The 17,663-nt window shown below is 47.0% G+C and overlaps 1 protein-coding gene across 6 annotated transcripts in view; it reads left to right on the forward strand.

Annotated features, from left to right (window-relative positions):
- Positions 1 to 17,663, forward strand: part of LOC118400171 (calcium-dependent secretion activator 1) — a 194,112-nt gene that overhangs the window by 169,801 nt on the left and 6,648 nt on the right. For all 6 annotated transcript variants that reach the window (XM_052473369.1, XM_052473367.1, XM_052473368.1 and 3 more), the window contains one exon: positions 17,034 to 17,138. In XM_052473369.1, the coding sequence (XP_052329329.1) occupies positions 17,034 to 17,138 (105 nt within the window). The remainder of the gene's footprint in view (positions 1 to 17,033; positions 17,139 to 17,663) is intronic.

The following is a 17,663-nucleotide window of genomic DNA, read 5'->3' on the forward strand; positions in this document are numbered from 1 at the left end:
CCCACACACTGCTGACCCGTCCCCCACACACTGCTGACCCGTTCACCAACACACTGCTGACCCGTCCCCCACACACTGCTGACCCGTTCCCCACACACTGCTGACCCGTCCCCCACACACTGCTGACCCGTCCACCAACACATTGCTGACCCGTCCCCACACACTGCTGACCCGTCCCCCACACATTGCTGACCCGTCCCCCACACACTGCTGACCCGTCCCCCACACACTGCTGACCCGTCCCCCACACACTGCTGACCCGTCCCCCACACACTGCTGACCCGTTCCCCACACATTGCTGACCCGTCCCCCACACACTGCTGACCCGTCCCCCACACACTGCTGACCCGTCCCCCACACACTGCTGACCCGTCCCCCACACATTGCTGACCCGTCCCCCACACACTGCTGACCCGTTCCCCACACACTGCTGACCCGTCCCCCACACACTGCTGACCCGTCCCCCACACACTGCTGACCCGTTCCCCACACATTGCTGACCCGTCCCCCACACACTGCTGACCCGTCCCCCACACACTGCTGACCCGTCCCCACACACTGCTGACCCGTTCCCCACACATTGCTGACCCGTTCACCAACACACTGCTGACCCGTCCCCCACACACTGCTGACCCGTTCCCCACACACTGCTGACCCGTTCCCCACACATTGCTGACCCGTTCACCAACACACTGCTGACCCGTCCCCCACACACTGCTGACCCGTCCCCCACACACTGCTGACCCGTCCCCCACACACTGCTGACCCGTTCCCCACACACTGCTGACCCGTTCACCAACACACTGCTGACCCGTCCCCACACACTGCTGACCCGTTCCCCACACACTGCTGACCCGTCCCCACACACTGCTGACCCGTTCCCCACACATTGCTGACCCGTTCACCAACACACTGCTGACCCGTTCCCCACACACTGCTGACCCGTCCCCCACACACTGCTGACCCGTCCCCCACACACTGCTGACCCGTCCCCCACACACTGCTGACCCGTTCCCCACACATTGCTGACCCGTTCCCCACACACTGCTGACCCGTTCCCCACACACTGCTGACCCGTCCCCCACACACTGCTGACCCGTCTCCCACACACTGCTGACCCGTCCCCCACACACTGCTGACCCGTCCCCCACACACTGCTGACTCGTCCCCCACACACTGCTGACCCGTCCCCCACACTGCTGACCCGTCCCCACACACTGCTGACCCGTCCCCACACACTGCTGACTCGTCCCCCACACACTGCTGACCCGTCCCCACACATTGCTGACCCGTTCACCAACACATTGCTGACCCGTTCCCCACACACTGCTGACCCGTCCCCCACACACTGCTGACCCGTTCCCCACACACTGCTGACCCGTTCCCCACACACTGCTGACCCGTTCCCCACACACTGCTGACCCGTTCCCCACACACTGCTGACCCGTTCCCCACACATTGCTGACCCGTTCACCAACACACTGCTGACCCGTTCCCCACACACTGCTGACCCGTCCCCACACACTGCTGACCCGTTCCCCACACACTGCTGACCCGTTCCCCACACACTGCTGACCCGTTCCCCACACACTGCTGACCCGTTCCCCACACACTGCTGACCCGTCCCCCACACACTGCTGACCCGTTCCCCACACATTGCTGACCCGTTCACCAACACACTGCTGACCCGTTCCCCACACACTGCTGACCCGTTCCCCACACACTGCTGACCCGTTCCCCACACATTGCTGACCCGTTCACCAACACACTGCTGACCCGTTCCCCACACATTGCTGACCCGTTCCCCACACATTGCTGACCCGTTCACCAACACACTGCTGACCCGTTCCCCACACACTGCTGACCCGTCCCCCACACACTGCTGACCCGTCCCCCACACACTGCTGACTCGTCCCCCACACACTGCTGACTCGTCCCCCACACACTGCTGACTCGTCCCCCACACACTGCTGACCCGTCCCCCACACACTGCTGACTCGTCCCCCACACACTGCTGACCCGTCCCCCACACACTGCTGACTCGTCCCCCACACTGCTGACTCGTCCCCCACACACTGCTGACTCGTCCCCCACCCACTGCTGACCCGTCCCCCACACACTGCTGACCCGTCCCCCACACACTGCTGACTCGTCCCCCACACACTGCTGACCCGTCCCCCACACACTGCTGACTCGTCCCCCACACACTGCTGACCCGTCCCCCACACACTGCTGACTCGTCCCCCACACACTGCTGACTCGTCCCCCACACACTGCTGACCCGTCCCCCACACACTGCTGACTCGTCCCCACACACTGCTGACTCGTCCCCCACACACTGCTGACCCGTCCCCCACACACTGCTGACCCGTCCCCCACACACTGCTGACTCGTCCCCCACACACTGCTGACTCGTCCCCCACACACTGCTGACCCGTCCCCAACACACTGCTGACCCGTCCCCACACACTGCTGACTCGTCCCCACACACTGCTGACCCGTCCCCCACACATTGCTGACCCGTTCACCAACACACTGCTGACCCGTTCCCCACACACTGCTGACCCGTTCCCCACACACTGCTGACCCGTCCCCCACACACTGCTGACCCGTTCCCCACACATTGCTGACCCGTTCACCAACACACTGCTGACCCGTTCCCCACACATTGCTGACCCGTTCACCAACACACTGCTGACCCGTTCCCCACACACTGCTGACCCGTCCCCCACACACTGCTGACCCGTTCCCCACACATTGCTGACCCGTTCACCAACACACTGCTGACCCGTCCCCCACACACTGCTGACCCGTCCCCCACACACTGCTGACCCGTCCCCCACACACTGCTGACCCGTTCCCCACACACTGCTGTCCCGTCTCCCACACACTGCTGTCCCGTCCCCCACACACTGCTGACCCGTCCCCCACACACTGCTGACCCGTTCCCCACACATTGCTGACCCGTTCCCAACACACTGCTGACCCGTTCCCCCACACACTGCTGACCCGTCCCCCACACACTGCTGACCCGTCCCCCACACACTGCTGACCCGTCCCCCACACACTGCTGACCCGTCCCCCACACACTGCTGACCCGTCCCCACACACTGCTGACCCGTTCCCCACACACTGCTGACCCGTTCCCCACACACTGCTGACCCGTCCCCCACACACTGCTGACCCGTTCCCCACACACTGCTGACCCGTCCCCCACACACTGCTGACCCGTCCCCCACACACTGCTGACCCGTCCCCCACACACTGCTGACCCGTCCCCCACACACTGCTGACCCGTTCCCCACACACTGCTGACCCGTCCCCCACACACTGCTGACCCGTCCCCCACACACTGCTGACCCGTCCCCCACATTGGACTATATAAAAGACATTTGGAACTGTCCCATTTTGACAATGAGGGCTTCCTCCAACGAAATCTTCCTCTGAGGAATGACAAACAGAAAGGAGGGCCTCTGACCCAGGGTTTATTGTAATGAGGGCTTAGGAAGGATGGGGAGAAAGAAAGAAAGAACGGAAGAAAGGTAAAGAGAGAAATATAATGAGTTTTTATTTGCGAGTAAATAAAGTGGGGGGGGGGGAAATGAGAAAAGAGAACACTGTCTTAAGGAATAGCCCGAAACCTGGTTATCTAAATAATCCTCTGATGCATGTTGACCAATTTGTCCACTACTCTTTTTGGGGTGAGAGCCTCAGATTGCACCTGTGCGCGTGTGAGGGTGGGTGTTATATGTGTGTGTGTGGCTTCCCCTAAGGCCTGCTGGCATGACCTGCCTTCTATCTTATCAGTCTTCTCTGAGTGAAAGTGTCTCTTCTCCATGTTTGTTTCTCTTGCTGCTTTGACCTGCTGTTTGGCTTGTATCGTCTTCTCTCAGAAGAGCATTTCTTTTCTGATTATAGCAGAGGCCTCTCTCTCTCTACATATATGTCACTCTCTATCTGTTCTCCCTCTGGCAGTACGGTGGCGTATGAAGGTGTCTTGCTGCGCTGTAGGACTCCTCTATGTTGTCCTTTTCTTGTCGCTCTGCTCAATATTACCAAGGCGTGATGCTGCTGTTTCTATGCGTTCATGCTCAGGGATCAAAAAGCATAAAAACGCCCTTGGTTCACTTGGTTTTCTGTGTATTTTCCCTTTCCTTCCATCTCTTTCTTTTTCTCACTTGAACCACAATGCCTTTCAACATTTCTTCCAGCTTTACTTTGCAAACACTTTCCCACCTAGCTATATATTTTGAAATGGAACTTATCTCTCATGTCAGATTGTTTTAACACATTATGTCCAGTGGCATGATTCAGAGTCAAATAATCTTTCTGTGTACATCTACTAGCAAGGCCCATCTCCCTCGAGATTCACCCCATACATCATGCATGCAAAAAAAAAAAAAAAAAAGCTTACAGCACCTGGTATTCCCAGGTGGTCTCACGTCAAAGTACTACCAGGCCTGACCCTGCTTAGCTACCAAGATCAGACATGTTCAGGGTGGTCTGGTCACAAGCCTATTTTCTTTTGCCCATTTTATCCCCGAATTATGACCTTGGCTCATCACTGCAACTCCCTAATGGGCTCCTGAGAGGCAAAGGTCGAGTCATGCATCCTCCGAAACATGACCCGTCTGGCCGTGCTACTTCTTATTACACTGCTCACTTAACCCGGAATTCAGCCACACCAATGTGTCAGAGGAAACACAGTTCGACTGACGACCAAGTCAACTTGCATGCGACCGGCCCTGCCACAAGGAGTCACTAGAGTGTGGTGAGCCATGGAAAGCCCCCTGGCTAAACACTCCCCTATCCCGGAAGGCGCTGGGCCCATTGTACACCGTCATATGGGGCTGCCGATCACAGCCGGCTGTGACACAGCCTGGGATCGAACCCCAGTCTGTAGGGACGCCTCAGCACTGCGATGTAGTAATTTTGACCGCTGCGCCACTCAGGGACACATTTTGACAGCACAAGAGTGCATGGATGTTGCCAAAACAGACACTATCGTTTTAATTACTCTACATAGCTCTTAAAATACTTTAATACTTTGAGTATTAGTCGGGTTTTGCAACATCTCCACATTGTTAAGCTGTCAAAATTGTGCCCAAATGTTGATGCTCCCCCAAACGACATAGTCTAGGAACATATAACTTCAGCCTTACTGCTTCTTAGACATAAATGTCTGCCTTCACCGACACCCCCGATAACACTTTATAGAAAGGACTAAAGAACATGGGGATCATACCACTTTTAAACAGAGAGAGGGAGGGGGCATCTGTTCTGTAAAAATAAGGATGGGGATTGTTTGTTTTGTTCTTTTATTTCCAGGGATAATAATTTATTATATAACTAATTATAAAGTAGCACGTGCTGTTGTCTGTAAACAAAATATGCATCCTGTCAGACATAACCAAAGGCCCAATACAGCCGTTTTAATATCAATATAAAATTATTTCTGGGTAACAATTAAGAATTTTACTCTAATAGATTTATGTTAAAATGGGCAAAGAAATTAGCAAAAAAACAAATTCTCAAGCAAGACTGTCTGGGAGGGGAAAACTGAAAAATAGCTGTTATTGACAGAGAGGTTTGGAACTATATTTGTTGTTGGTCTATTAACCAATTTACACCATGGAAAGTGTAAACTTCCTCCCGTGCAAACCTGCTGATTAGAAGGTCCTATGTAGATTGCATATTCAACCAGCAACTATCAGCAAATAACACTAATCAAATAGTTTTATCAGCTGTACAATATGATGCAAAACACAGGAATACTGAATTTTGACTAAACTGGGTCCTTTAAGATTTCATGTGTTTTTTTGGGGGGGATAAATTATGACATAATTATTAGGTATTCATGAAGTTATTACCATTTCAACCATGTTATTTCTAAGACAAAAAAACAGGTGAACAGCCAATATTAAAGTTAAGTGTAATCAAAATATATTTATCTTATTTATTTTCAAGAAATAAAACAAAAATGCTACCCATCCATGATATCCACTTAAACATAATATGAAATTGATTTGCATTTCAGGTGTTTTGATGTCATCCCATAATAGATTATCAGAAGGCAAGATTTAAATCCTGTACTATTTTATCATAATATAAAACAAATTAAGAGATTGAGATGCTGACCTTGATAATAACATTATTATTCTCTGTACTGCTGATCATGAGGCGATTACTTATCAAATCACACAATGCCTCTATAAATTAATATCTCTCATGTACATTTTACACATCTAGACAAAAACCAAAGATCAAAATTCTCTCTTCTGTCTTTTGATCTCCCTTTGACCTGCAATGATTTACGTCCCACGTTGAGTTGGTACATTTGGTGCCCGTTTAGAATAGATGATTTAGAAGGAGCCAAAAGACCAATCAGATGCGTGGAGGGAATGTCTTAGCCCTATAAAGGTTAAGGTCAGATTTAGTGGTATGGGTGTGGCCTGAACCCTTCCTAAGACTCCATTCTAATACCCACCTTCAGCCTTAGACCTGAGCAACTGCTCTGAGGAGTAACGACATAAGACGTTCCTCTAAGGAAAATGTCTGTTTTCAATTGTTTCTCCTACCCTAATCCCTTGGGTCCTGATGACATTTGGTCAAGGGTTTAAATGTAATTGTGCATGTGTGTGTTTTGGAGCCAGTTGATCTGGAAGCATACCTTATGTCCCCTCAGGGTTAATTAGGGTGGAGACATGGATTTCTTCAAGACGTCAGTAGATGTCATATCAGACACAATAAGGATATGGTTCACTTCATTTAAATACATGTCAGAAGCACTGACTTTAGCCTGGGATGCCGTTTGACATCAGACTGACCATATGGGCACAAGTTAATATGTTCGGAAAACAACAACACCCAAGAAATGAATTATGATTGGAGACATATTAGAAAGTGAATAAGGCCTATGTTGTGACAGATTGGATGGCAGGGGGGGGGGGCTGGTAAACCATAACATCAGTAACAACAGCTCTATAGCTCTGTGCCAATGTCAAGAGGGTAAAACAACAACAACCAAAATGTGAATTGTTATTGCAATCAGTGAGAAGAAAAATACTATTTGATTCAGGCCATTGTTACATGCCACGATCCTCACCATGAATCCAATCATTCTATGATCTCTTTAATAATACATTTTTGTTTGTGGAAATTGAGGCTCGGACAGGTGTACTGGATGTGTGTGTTTGTGCGTCTGTGTATGTGTGTGTGTATGTCTGTATGTGTGTGTGTTTGTGTTTGGGGAGAGTGATGCGGGTATTATTCAACAGTAATGATTCATCTTACAGGACTGTTCTCAAAGTACAGATGGCTTTTGTGATGTGCTATAGGTTTTACAGAGGAGCAATTTTTCTTTTTCCAAGCTGCCTAAGCGGCACCAAATTGTATACAGTGCTAAAGAGATGAAACTCGCAGTCAGATGGCTACGTTTGTTAAGTTCAGGGGCAGGGAAAGGGTGGGAGCTGGATGGAATGAGCGAGTGTGTGGGGGAGAAGAACAAATCATTTGTTTTCTTCACCCCATATCCCCTCCTCCTCTCTGGTAGTTCTTGAAAGAACAGCTGAAGAGAAGAGGATTAAAACAGCTGTGCTTAACGCTCATCGACTTAATGCGGCTGGCCCAGAGATCAGTGATTAAAACAGCCATCTCTTTAGTCAAGGCCAAATCCAGCGCTGCACTGATATGCTAGCTGCCTGGTGTGGGCCTCCAGCCTCCAGTGCATTTTGGGAGATTTTGGGAGGCATGGTGCCCGGCCGGCACTGGGTTCAGTTGTTCCCTGGCCAACCACAGATACACGGATTACACGGGTCAATTATAGACTTAATCTGCCTCCTGGGGATTAGGGCCCAGCTTATTGATTGATTTGAAGTATTTCCGTTGACCTTGGTAGTTATCAGATCTGCTAGATTGCACTTTATGACGAAGTTAAAACGCTTTAATCGCCACGCAGGGAACTGGTTCACAACTGCCAAGGGCAATGGAGGGAGGGGTTTGGTTCGATTGAGATTGCGCTGCTGCTGTTACTGTTGATGTTGCTGCTGGCTTGTGCTTGTGGTGATGATGAGGAGGAGGATAACTGACAGACCTGCTGCAATACCACTTCACTGTCCTAGACACTTTACCACTTTTGCAGGATCCTGTCGCCAAGCGCAGAGCCAAGTGAACAGTTTAATCAATTTGAGCTTCTTGTGCAGCACGCAAAATTAACTGCCAGGGTGGGTCAGGCAGACGGAGAGGAGAGCCAGGGTGGGTCAGGCAGACGGAGAGGAGAGCCAGGGTGGGTCAGGCAGATGGAGAGGAGAGCCAGGGTGGGTCAGGCAGACGGAGAGGAGAGCCAGGGTGGGTCAGGCAGACGGAGAGGAGAGCCAGGGTGGGTCAGGCAGACGGAGAGGAGAGCCAGGGTGTGTCAGGCAGACGGAGAGGAGAGCCAGATAAACAAGCTAAAGGACAGAAACGAGAGAATGAAGGATTGAAGGCTCAAAGGTTTCTTTGTTGAGGAGATTACAGTCAACATACCAGGGTAGTTACAAAGAGCACAGGAGTTAAATCATCAACATGTATTGATCACATCTTTACTAATGCTGCAGATATTTGCTTTAAAGTGGTAGGATGTAGGATAGGATGTAGTGATCACAATATATTAGCCATATCTAGGAAAACCAAAGTTCCAAAGGCTGGGCCTAATATAGTGTATTTGCTGGTCTGTGGTGTGTAATGAGGAGCAACCAGATGCTGCACTTGACACATTTATGAAACTACTTATTCCAGTAACTAATAAGCACCCATTAAGAAAATGACTGTAAAAACTGTTAAATCCCCTTGGATTGATGAGGAATTGAAAAACGGTATGGTTGAGAGGGATGAGGCAAAAGGTATGGCAATCAAGTCTGGCAGGCCAGCTGATTGGCAAACGTACTGCAAATTAAGAAATCATGTGCCTAAACTAATTAAATAATAAACTACACTATGAAACAATGATAAATTATAGAAGGAATGACAGTAAAAAGCTTTGAGGCACCTCAAATGAAATTTTGGGTGAAAAGGCCAGCTCGGCTCCTTCATTCAATGAATCAGATGGCTCATTCATCACAAAGCCCACTGATATTGCAAACTACTTTCATTGGCAAGATAAGCAAACTTAGTGATGACATGCCAACAACAAATGCTGACACTACACATTCAAGTATATCAGACCAAATGATGAAAAACAAGAATTGTACTTTTGAATTCCATAATGTCCGTGTGGAAGAGGTGAAAATAATATTGTTGTCTATCAACAATGACAAGCCACCGGGGTCTGACAATCTGGATGTAAAATTACTGAGGAGAATAGCAGATAATATTGCTACTCCTATTTGCCACATCTTCAATTTAAGCCTACTAGAGAGCGTGTGCCCTCAAGCCTGGAGGAAAGCTAAAGTCATTCCGCTACCCAAGAATAGTAAAGCCCCCTTTACTGGCTCAAATAGCCGACCAATCAGCCTGTTACCTACACTTAGTAAACATCTGGGAAAAAATGTGTTTCACCAGAAACAAGGCAGTAAACAAATTGACAGCATAATTTCAGCATGCTTATAGGGAAGGACACTCAACAAGCACAGCACTTACACAAATGACTGATGATTGGCTGAGAGAAATTGGTTGATAAAATGATGGTGAGGGCTGTCATGTTAGACTTCAGTGCAGCTTTTGACATTATTGATCATAGTCTGCTGCTGGAAAAACATATGTGTTATGGCTTTACACCCCCTGATATATTGTGGATAAAGAGTTACTTGTCTAACAGAACACAGAGGTGTGTTCTTTAATGGAATCCTGTCAAATATAATCAGGAATTCCCCAGGGTAGCTGTTTAGGCCCCTTGCATTTAACATTTTTTACTAACGACATGCCACTGACTTTGAGTAAAGTCAAAGTGTCTATGTATGTAGATGACTCAACACTATACACGTCAGCTGCTACAGCGACTGAAGTGACTGCAACACTCAACAAAGAGCTACAGTTAGTTTCAGAGTGGGTGGCAAGGAGTAAGTTAGCCCTAAATACTTCTAAAACTAAAAGCATTGTATTTGGAACAAAACACTCACTAAACCCTTAAGCTCAACTAATTCTTGTAATAAATCATGTGGAAATTGAGCAAGTTGCGATGACTAAACTGCTTGGAGTACCCCTAGATTGTAAACTGTCATGGTCAAAACATATTAATGCAGTAGTAGCTAAGATGGAGAGAAGTCTGTCTATTTTAAAGCAATGCTCTGCATTCTTAACCACATCAAGTAACTGACGCAAGCAGTACAATTAGATTTTTAAAAACAGATTAAAAAAACATCTTATGGGACAGCGGGGACTGTGAATCAACACAAATATTGGCACACACACACACAATAACATATGCACTATACATACACATGGATTTAGTACTGTAGATATGTGGTAGTGGTGGAGTAGGTCTCTGAAGGCACACAGTGTGTAGTGAAATATGTGAATATATTGTAATGTTATTAAAATTGTATAAACTGCTTTAATTTTGCTGCAGAATAAATACAAATATAAACTTTCAATGTTAGCTATACACTGTATTTTAGTTTTTGTAATCTATATAGTTGTTTAACTTTTTTATAATGCAATGAATGTATAGTATAATTTCTTGGGACAGACATGCGTGTGTTTCTATTTACACTAGGGTGTGAAAAGTAAGCACATGTTTTGGTTGTTGTTTCTGTTGTTTACCAGTCAGGATTTTATTTTGGGGATTTAGTTTTTCACTTTTACTGTGAAAAAAATACATAATGTAGAATGAAATACTGTATTTGCCCTATTGAATAATATTAATATACAATATTCATGAGTGGGGGGGGGGGGGTTGTGTTGTTGATCTTCCTTTATCAATTGGATTTAACTTCATATCAAATTACATTTACAAAAAGAGAAGCAAACATGTTTACTATTTAAACAAAAGCGTCATTGACTCTGGGAAGATCTACGTAGTCACAAATATGGTTGAATAGATGTCTTTAGGAGGATGAGGACGTGTTATAACACAATGCATGCCAGTCTTAGATATATTGTGTATGAATCCAATAGCACGAGTGAGATGCATTTGTCCCATGTAAAGCCATGACACATCTCATTATCAACGCAATGCTTATTGTTTTTCATGCCAGTTAATAATCTCTTTATGTCGATATAAACCAATGGTGAAAAGAGGCTTTGGAATGGATAATGAAGAATCTGGATGATAGAAGGCCAGAATAAAATAAGACTAAGGATAACAAACAGGTAGTATATAGACTCAATGCAACTGTTGAAAACATGTCAAAAAGTTTCGCTTCCTTTTAATGACGTCTGGATGCAGCTTAGACTCTTTATAATTACTGAGGGAGCATTTTGTTTCCCCCCCATCCATCCATCCATCTACCCTCACTGTGATCTTGGACTCTGGCATAAATCCCTCCTGACCCACCCCAGAGGGCCAGAGGTCCATGTCAGTGGTCAACACCAAATGAGGAAAGGAATGGATGAATAACATAAGATGAGGGAAATGGAAGTTAAATGGAGCTGTCTTTTATGGTGAGTGGGACAAGTCCTCCTGTTGGGGGAAGGATTGGTTGATCCACATACACACACACCATTTTCTCTGTTTCGCTCTCCTCTCCTCTCTCTCTCTCTCTCTGTTTTCCTCTGTCTCTCGCTCTCTATCGAAAGGGAGGTATGGTGGCATTTGTTTGATTAACTTGTCTGACAAAAGTGACAGCTGCTTGCCGGTGCATGTGGATGAGAGGCTCAGCGCGGGTCCCTCTTTGTACATCTGTCAGCGCAGAGGCAGGGGGAAAGGGTGAAAAGAAACAAATTGGTCCCAAAAGGCAGGCCATTCACCTTCTGCACCCCCTCTCTTCCCCCCTCCCCTCCTTCCCATTCAGGTGCTCGGCGGGATCCTCAAGTGCTTGCTGGCTTATTCCATTTCGTTCCCCCTATAGTCTGAAGTCCACAAGTGTTTTACACATCATTCTGAGCCCCTGAATCCACCTCTAAGCAGCCTTTTGAAAGGAGTATGGCTCACTTTGCTCAGGCCTTTGCTCGGTTTTATTCACTGAGCTTTTCTGTCCTTTATTGTGTGTTTACTCAATGGCGCGGTGTAGTCCACAATTCCAACCATTTAGTTCCTCAGAACATGTGCTTTCTTTCTTTTTTTAACCATGTTTTTGTAAAGTACTCTTATTTTGACACTGTAATCGGTTCAACTGACACTAACTAGTGTAATGTGACTGGTGTTTTTGTAAGAGACTCGGATTGCAACGGAAAATGTTCTCGCTTGCTTTCCTTTGATATAAACATTTATGTCAGTCTTGTGTTACATATGCACAGAACATTTATTGTTAGCCTTACTTATTTCACATTTCTTTAAAAGGAAAGGCTGACTATCTTAGTGATTTAGTAGTGGTTGGGCACACACAGAGGATTCTTGTTCCACTTAAGGTTGCGCTGAAGCGTGTGAATCGTTGGCCGGCATCTCCTTTGTAGATGCAGCACAATCAGAACAGTTTGAAGCCCATAAACTTGCTGAGCCTGAAACTTTATTTCAATTTTGCCTTTCAGAGTGCTGCGCTCTATGTTTAGAGAAGTAGAAAGGAGAGCGGTGTGAGCGGAGCGCAGGGTGCTGGCAGGATCTGAGGGCCACAGCAGCAGTGGTGCTCAGCCAGCGTGGAGGGACACGGCATAGGGCCGTCAGCTTCCTGTGAAAGGACGGACTACCTATGGGATCAGCTCTTTTGGGGGGTGGGGGAGACCTGGGGGTCACCGGTGTGAGTTACTATGGTAATTGAGTTCTGTCATCAATGGGCCTCCTCTCAGGAGCTATAAAGCAGACAATAACAGGCAAGCAGCAGCGTTGAAAAGCAAGCAGGTAGGATTACTCTGCCCCTTTGTCGTAAGTGCATAATGTCTTGTAGTCAGATTTAAAGACTTCGCAACCCCTGGGTCCTCCCCTCAGCCGCCCGCTGGGGGGCCTAATTTAGCTGCCCTGGCTGCCAGCTCTCTCTGGGCCAGGAGACCAGTGTGGACAGCTCTTTTTAACCACTAACAAAGCCCTGTAGACACCCTGACCAGGAGTGCTGGAGAAAGGTTGTGCCTTTGATCGGCCCTACCACTCTTTAATGGATTTTTGAGGATTGTTTTGTTTTTATTTTAAGGAGCTTGTAGAGCAGAGGCTGTGTGTGTTCTTGAGTGAATGCACAAGTGTGCGAGCGTGTGTGTGTGTGTGTGTGTGTGTGTGTGTGTGTGTGTGTGTGTGTGTGTGTGTGTGTGTGTGTGTGTGTGTGTGTGTGTGTGTGTGTGTGTGTGTGTGTGTGTGTGTGTGTGTGTGTGTGTGTGTGTGTGTGTGTGAGAGAGAGAGAGTTAAAAAGGAAAAGTATTGGTGCGTAATGTCTCTGTGATACACAGTGGCCTCCCCTCCTTTAAATGTAAGCCTGTCACTTTGCATTAGCATCGTTGCGGCAACAATCATCATTCCATGCCTCCCGCTAATTGCAGACACAGCTGGGTCCCAGCAGGACACCTACTACACACCCCAGCCTTGCACCAACCAGGGCCAATCTGTGGAGCACTAACACACACACACACCACACCTACTACAAGATCCAAGCTCAATCAGGCCAGATCCAATCTGGTCTGTAGCACTGACACATACACAATCACATGCACACACACAGACCTTTGCACACAAAGGCACACACACATCACCACCAGCAAGGGCGGAAAGAGGCAGAGTCACAGGTTGCTTGTAATCCCCCTATACCCCCCATGGAAGGGCCCCCGCCTCTGCTCCAGCATTCCTGCTTGTTGTGTTTTTTGGGATCCAGGACAAAGGCCTAAAACCGACCCCTTACCAGTCCTCTGTTCTTGTCTCGCAAAGGCGTAGTGGGACTGGTGCATGTGTTTATGTGTGTATGCATTGGGATATGAGGGGAGGGGTATGCAGATTTGCACTGAATTCTGTTGGTTGCCCCCCTGCCAGGCGTTATGGCTTCCTGTAACATGTCATATATGAGTGTGAACACCAGGTTCAAGACGGGGTGTTGTGTGTGGTGGTGTTTGGTGGTGGAGGGGCGTGGGGGGGGGGTTGGTGTTGCAGGGGGCAGGAGGTTGCACTGCCTCCCAGCTCTTCACCCCTCTTCGGGACCTGCAGATGTTTGTATGTGTGTGATGAAGCAGTGGAACCCCCATCCGTAGGCGCACACACACACACACACACACACACACACACACACACACACACACACACACACACACACACACGCAAAGACACACAACCATCCAAAACCACCTTCATTATCCAATCCCTAATATCAGATGGAACTTGATAGAATGTCACAGTGTCACAGATTTGATCCCTGTTGGTTTATGACATTATATATTCAGAGCCATATTACACGTATTTTGGCTGTCAGCTATTGCTAGCCTCCTGCTGATCCCAATCGAGCCTAAAAAGAGTGAGTGCCTGGGTGTGTTCATCTGTTCTGAGAGATTTGTTAGGGTTTGTTAGTCTGTTCAGAGTGGAACAAAGCAAGAGTGCCATCACTGTTCATTTCACAAGCCTGGCATCAGAGTCTGTCACTCTCTGAGTTTCCCTTGAGCACCATGCCTCACACACACACAAAAAAGCTAAATATATTTGACCTAAACCCTCCCTGAATGTTTGAAAAAAACAAATGACCCTCCCGTATACCCAAAATAATCATTCAAATATAAAGGTGATAGTAGAGGACATGATAACATTTACCCTCACTTCTTGGACAGACCACAGCCTTAGATATGCAGTTTTACAAACTGTTCCTTGTCCTGTAAGCATTACATGGCAACGCAGGAATTTTGATAGCGCACAGGCTGCGGGCCAGAAGGTTGTGGGTTTGCAGACCACCGTGGACAAGAATAGGGGTGGAAAGATCTCCTTCGTAGTAAAAGTATTGCATGAATCTATCATCATATTTGAAGGTCCGGGGAAAAATTGCATTTAATAAAAATGTCTTGCAATTCTACGTTATTTTACGTATTAGCAGAATCTTTTTTAATACCACACAAATTACTGAAATTACAGAATGCTAAGAATGGACTGAGAGATTGGCCTATGTGTTCATCTTATCATATTTCTCCAATGCCAAATCAGTGATCGTTTGCAACGAAACTGTCCCTGTTTGCAAATAATACAATCTGAGACATCATTAGGAATCTTAGCATGATGGGTTACTTTCAAAAGTTATGCATACCTTTCCACCCCAGACACATGGCTACCGATGCAGAAAAATGTCAGCTTTAACTGCTGGCTACTCTTCTTCTGTGGCTTAACCTAAGAAGTGTAGGTAACAAGTGTTTCCCTAAAAGCTGCCTGGGTTTAAACATCTTCTATTGTACAGAAAGTGAATAGTTTAATCAATTGATAGTGACAGAATTAGATTACTTCCCAAGCAAAGTGCATTTTTTGTCTCCTTGTCTATAGAAGGTTGTAGCTCCGCCTCTGAATGCAAAAGAAACTAAACAATGACATCATCATATGCATCTGTGTCACTTCTTCCCAGATATTTTACAGCTTGTTTCTAGCATAAAGCATTGCGGACCAAAGTGCTGTTATAGATCACTTTATATGATCGGATCCGCTTTATTTTCTTCCAAATCCTAAACTAACAAAGGGTATGCCTGTGCTTTTTGCCATTTACTTGAATTAAAGTTTTTTTTAAATTAAATAAACAATAATCCTATTTAGAGGTTATGAAGGTGAGAGAAAGAGAGGCTGACAAGGAGAGATGGAAGGAGGGCAGAGTAAAAAGAGGAGAGCGAGAGCAGTCACACCAGGCCTGGCCTCTCGGCGTGGGGTCGCGCTAGGGGCGAGATCACAGCCCTGCTGCCATGGCGATTCCTTCACAGGCACAGAGCGGCAGAGAGGAAGCTGCCACAGTGGTACACATGCAGCAGGATCCCACAGTGATTCATCCCGCAGAGAAGGCCTTTACGTTGTAACCTTACATACCCCAGCACAACTCCAGGGAGAAGCTATACACCAGGGTTCCCCACCTGGCGGCCCACAGGCCAACTTTGGCCCACTGGGGATTGTATTTGGCCCCCCAAGTCAGGGAATTATTTCCACACATAATAGCAAGATATGTGATCGTATACAAATGTAAGCAAGGATTAAAATGTTGATGTTTTAGTCAAATATTTGTACAAATTATTTGTAATTATGTTTCGGCCCCCTGACCATCCAATCAAGAATAAATCGACCCGCGGCTAAATCTAGTTCATGATCCCTGCTATACACTGTCATCTAGAAAAGGAACTGATGATGTATGTACTGTTGTACCTACTGGGGTATGTTCTCTTGAAACATGAAGTACTGTATACTGATAGCTACTTTTTATCTAGCTCCCTGGTAGAGAAGGTGCCTTGTGGCCTGAAAAATTGTTCTCATATCTCATGACAGTCTTTTTTGCACATGAGTGTAAAAAAAGGACACAGCAGAAGGCCTCTCATTGACAGTGTGAAAGTTCCAGCAACACAAACTCAAGAGTCATCCCAGATATGTTCTCCTCCTTTCTTGTCTCTGCCCGACGGTTGAGCGCTAGTCCACTCTGATTAGCATCAGCCTGCCCTGATCATTACCAATCAATTAGACTTCAAACAGGACTCAGCCCACAGATAAACATCTGGAGCCTCAGCTATAGCTACTCCGGTTATAGAAGAGGTGATTCCAGTTCACTCTCCCCTCAGCTGAGAGAGAGAGCGACAGCAAGAGGGAGTCAGTTAGTCAGAGGGTAATGAGTGAGTGAAAGAGACTGAGAGAGGGTTGTTGAGATGGAGAGAAATACAGAAATGGAATGAGAGGGGGCTGAAGACAGGAGAAAGAGAGGGCAAATTGTGTAAATTACTATGAAATGCTGGTTCTGCTCTGTGTGTTCTGTATTCTGGTTGTCTATGTGTGTGTACGTGTGTGTTTGTGTGTCTGTTTTGCTGGAGACTGTTGTGTTTGTGTGTTGCAGCAATGGTACACCAGCACCATGAACCTCCTGGGTATGTGGCTGACTGACCGGATGGACCTACAGCTCCATGTCTACCAACTCAAGATCCTCATCAGAGTAGTCAAGGTAAGTCAAGCTCAGCCAGCAGGCCTGTTCAAGGGCATCCCAAACCAATCGGTCATTCATTCAAAGTAATATATCAAGGTGCACATTCAAATAGTGTAGAATTACATGATTTAGTACAAAAATGGGTCAATAGGATGTCCCCGGAATGTCAGGAAATTGTGTCATGGTCCCCATGAGATTTTTGTCTCGTACACGGCGTGTTCCTGATGGGCGCAAAGGAACGTCCCACCCACACAAAATGTAACTCTCTGTCCAGGACCCTAGTTTCATTACACCTCACTCCTTGTTACTGTTGCTAAGCCCATCAAGGGCCCTGATTGGTGAATCACTTATCCATTCACAGCTCTTTGTCTTTTGGCAATGTTAGGTACACCCACACAAAAAGTGCTTTTAACATTATGTTTTCAACGTACATATTGGATCCACTTCGGCATACATGATTACATTGCATTCCGATCTTCCTGCTACGACACCAAGTTAATGTCAATGACTGAGTTCACCTGTACTCCTACACTTTTAACTTCA

The sequence above is a fragment of the Oncorhynchus keta genome, chromosome 21, assembly GCF_023373465.1.
Source record: "Oncorhynchus keta strain PuntledgeMale-10-30-2019 chromosome 21, Oket_V2, whole genome shotgun sequence".
Lineage (NCBI taxonomy): Eukaryota > Metazoa > Chordata > Actinopteri > Salmoniformes > Salmonidae > Oncorhynchus > Oncorhynchus keta.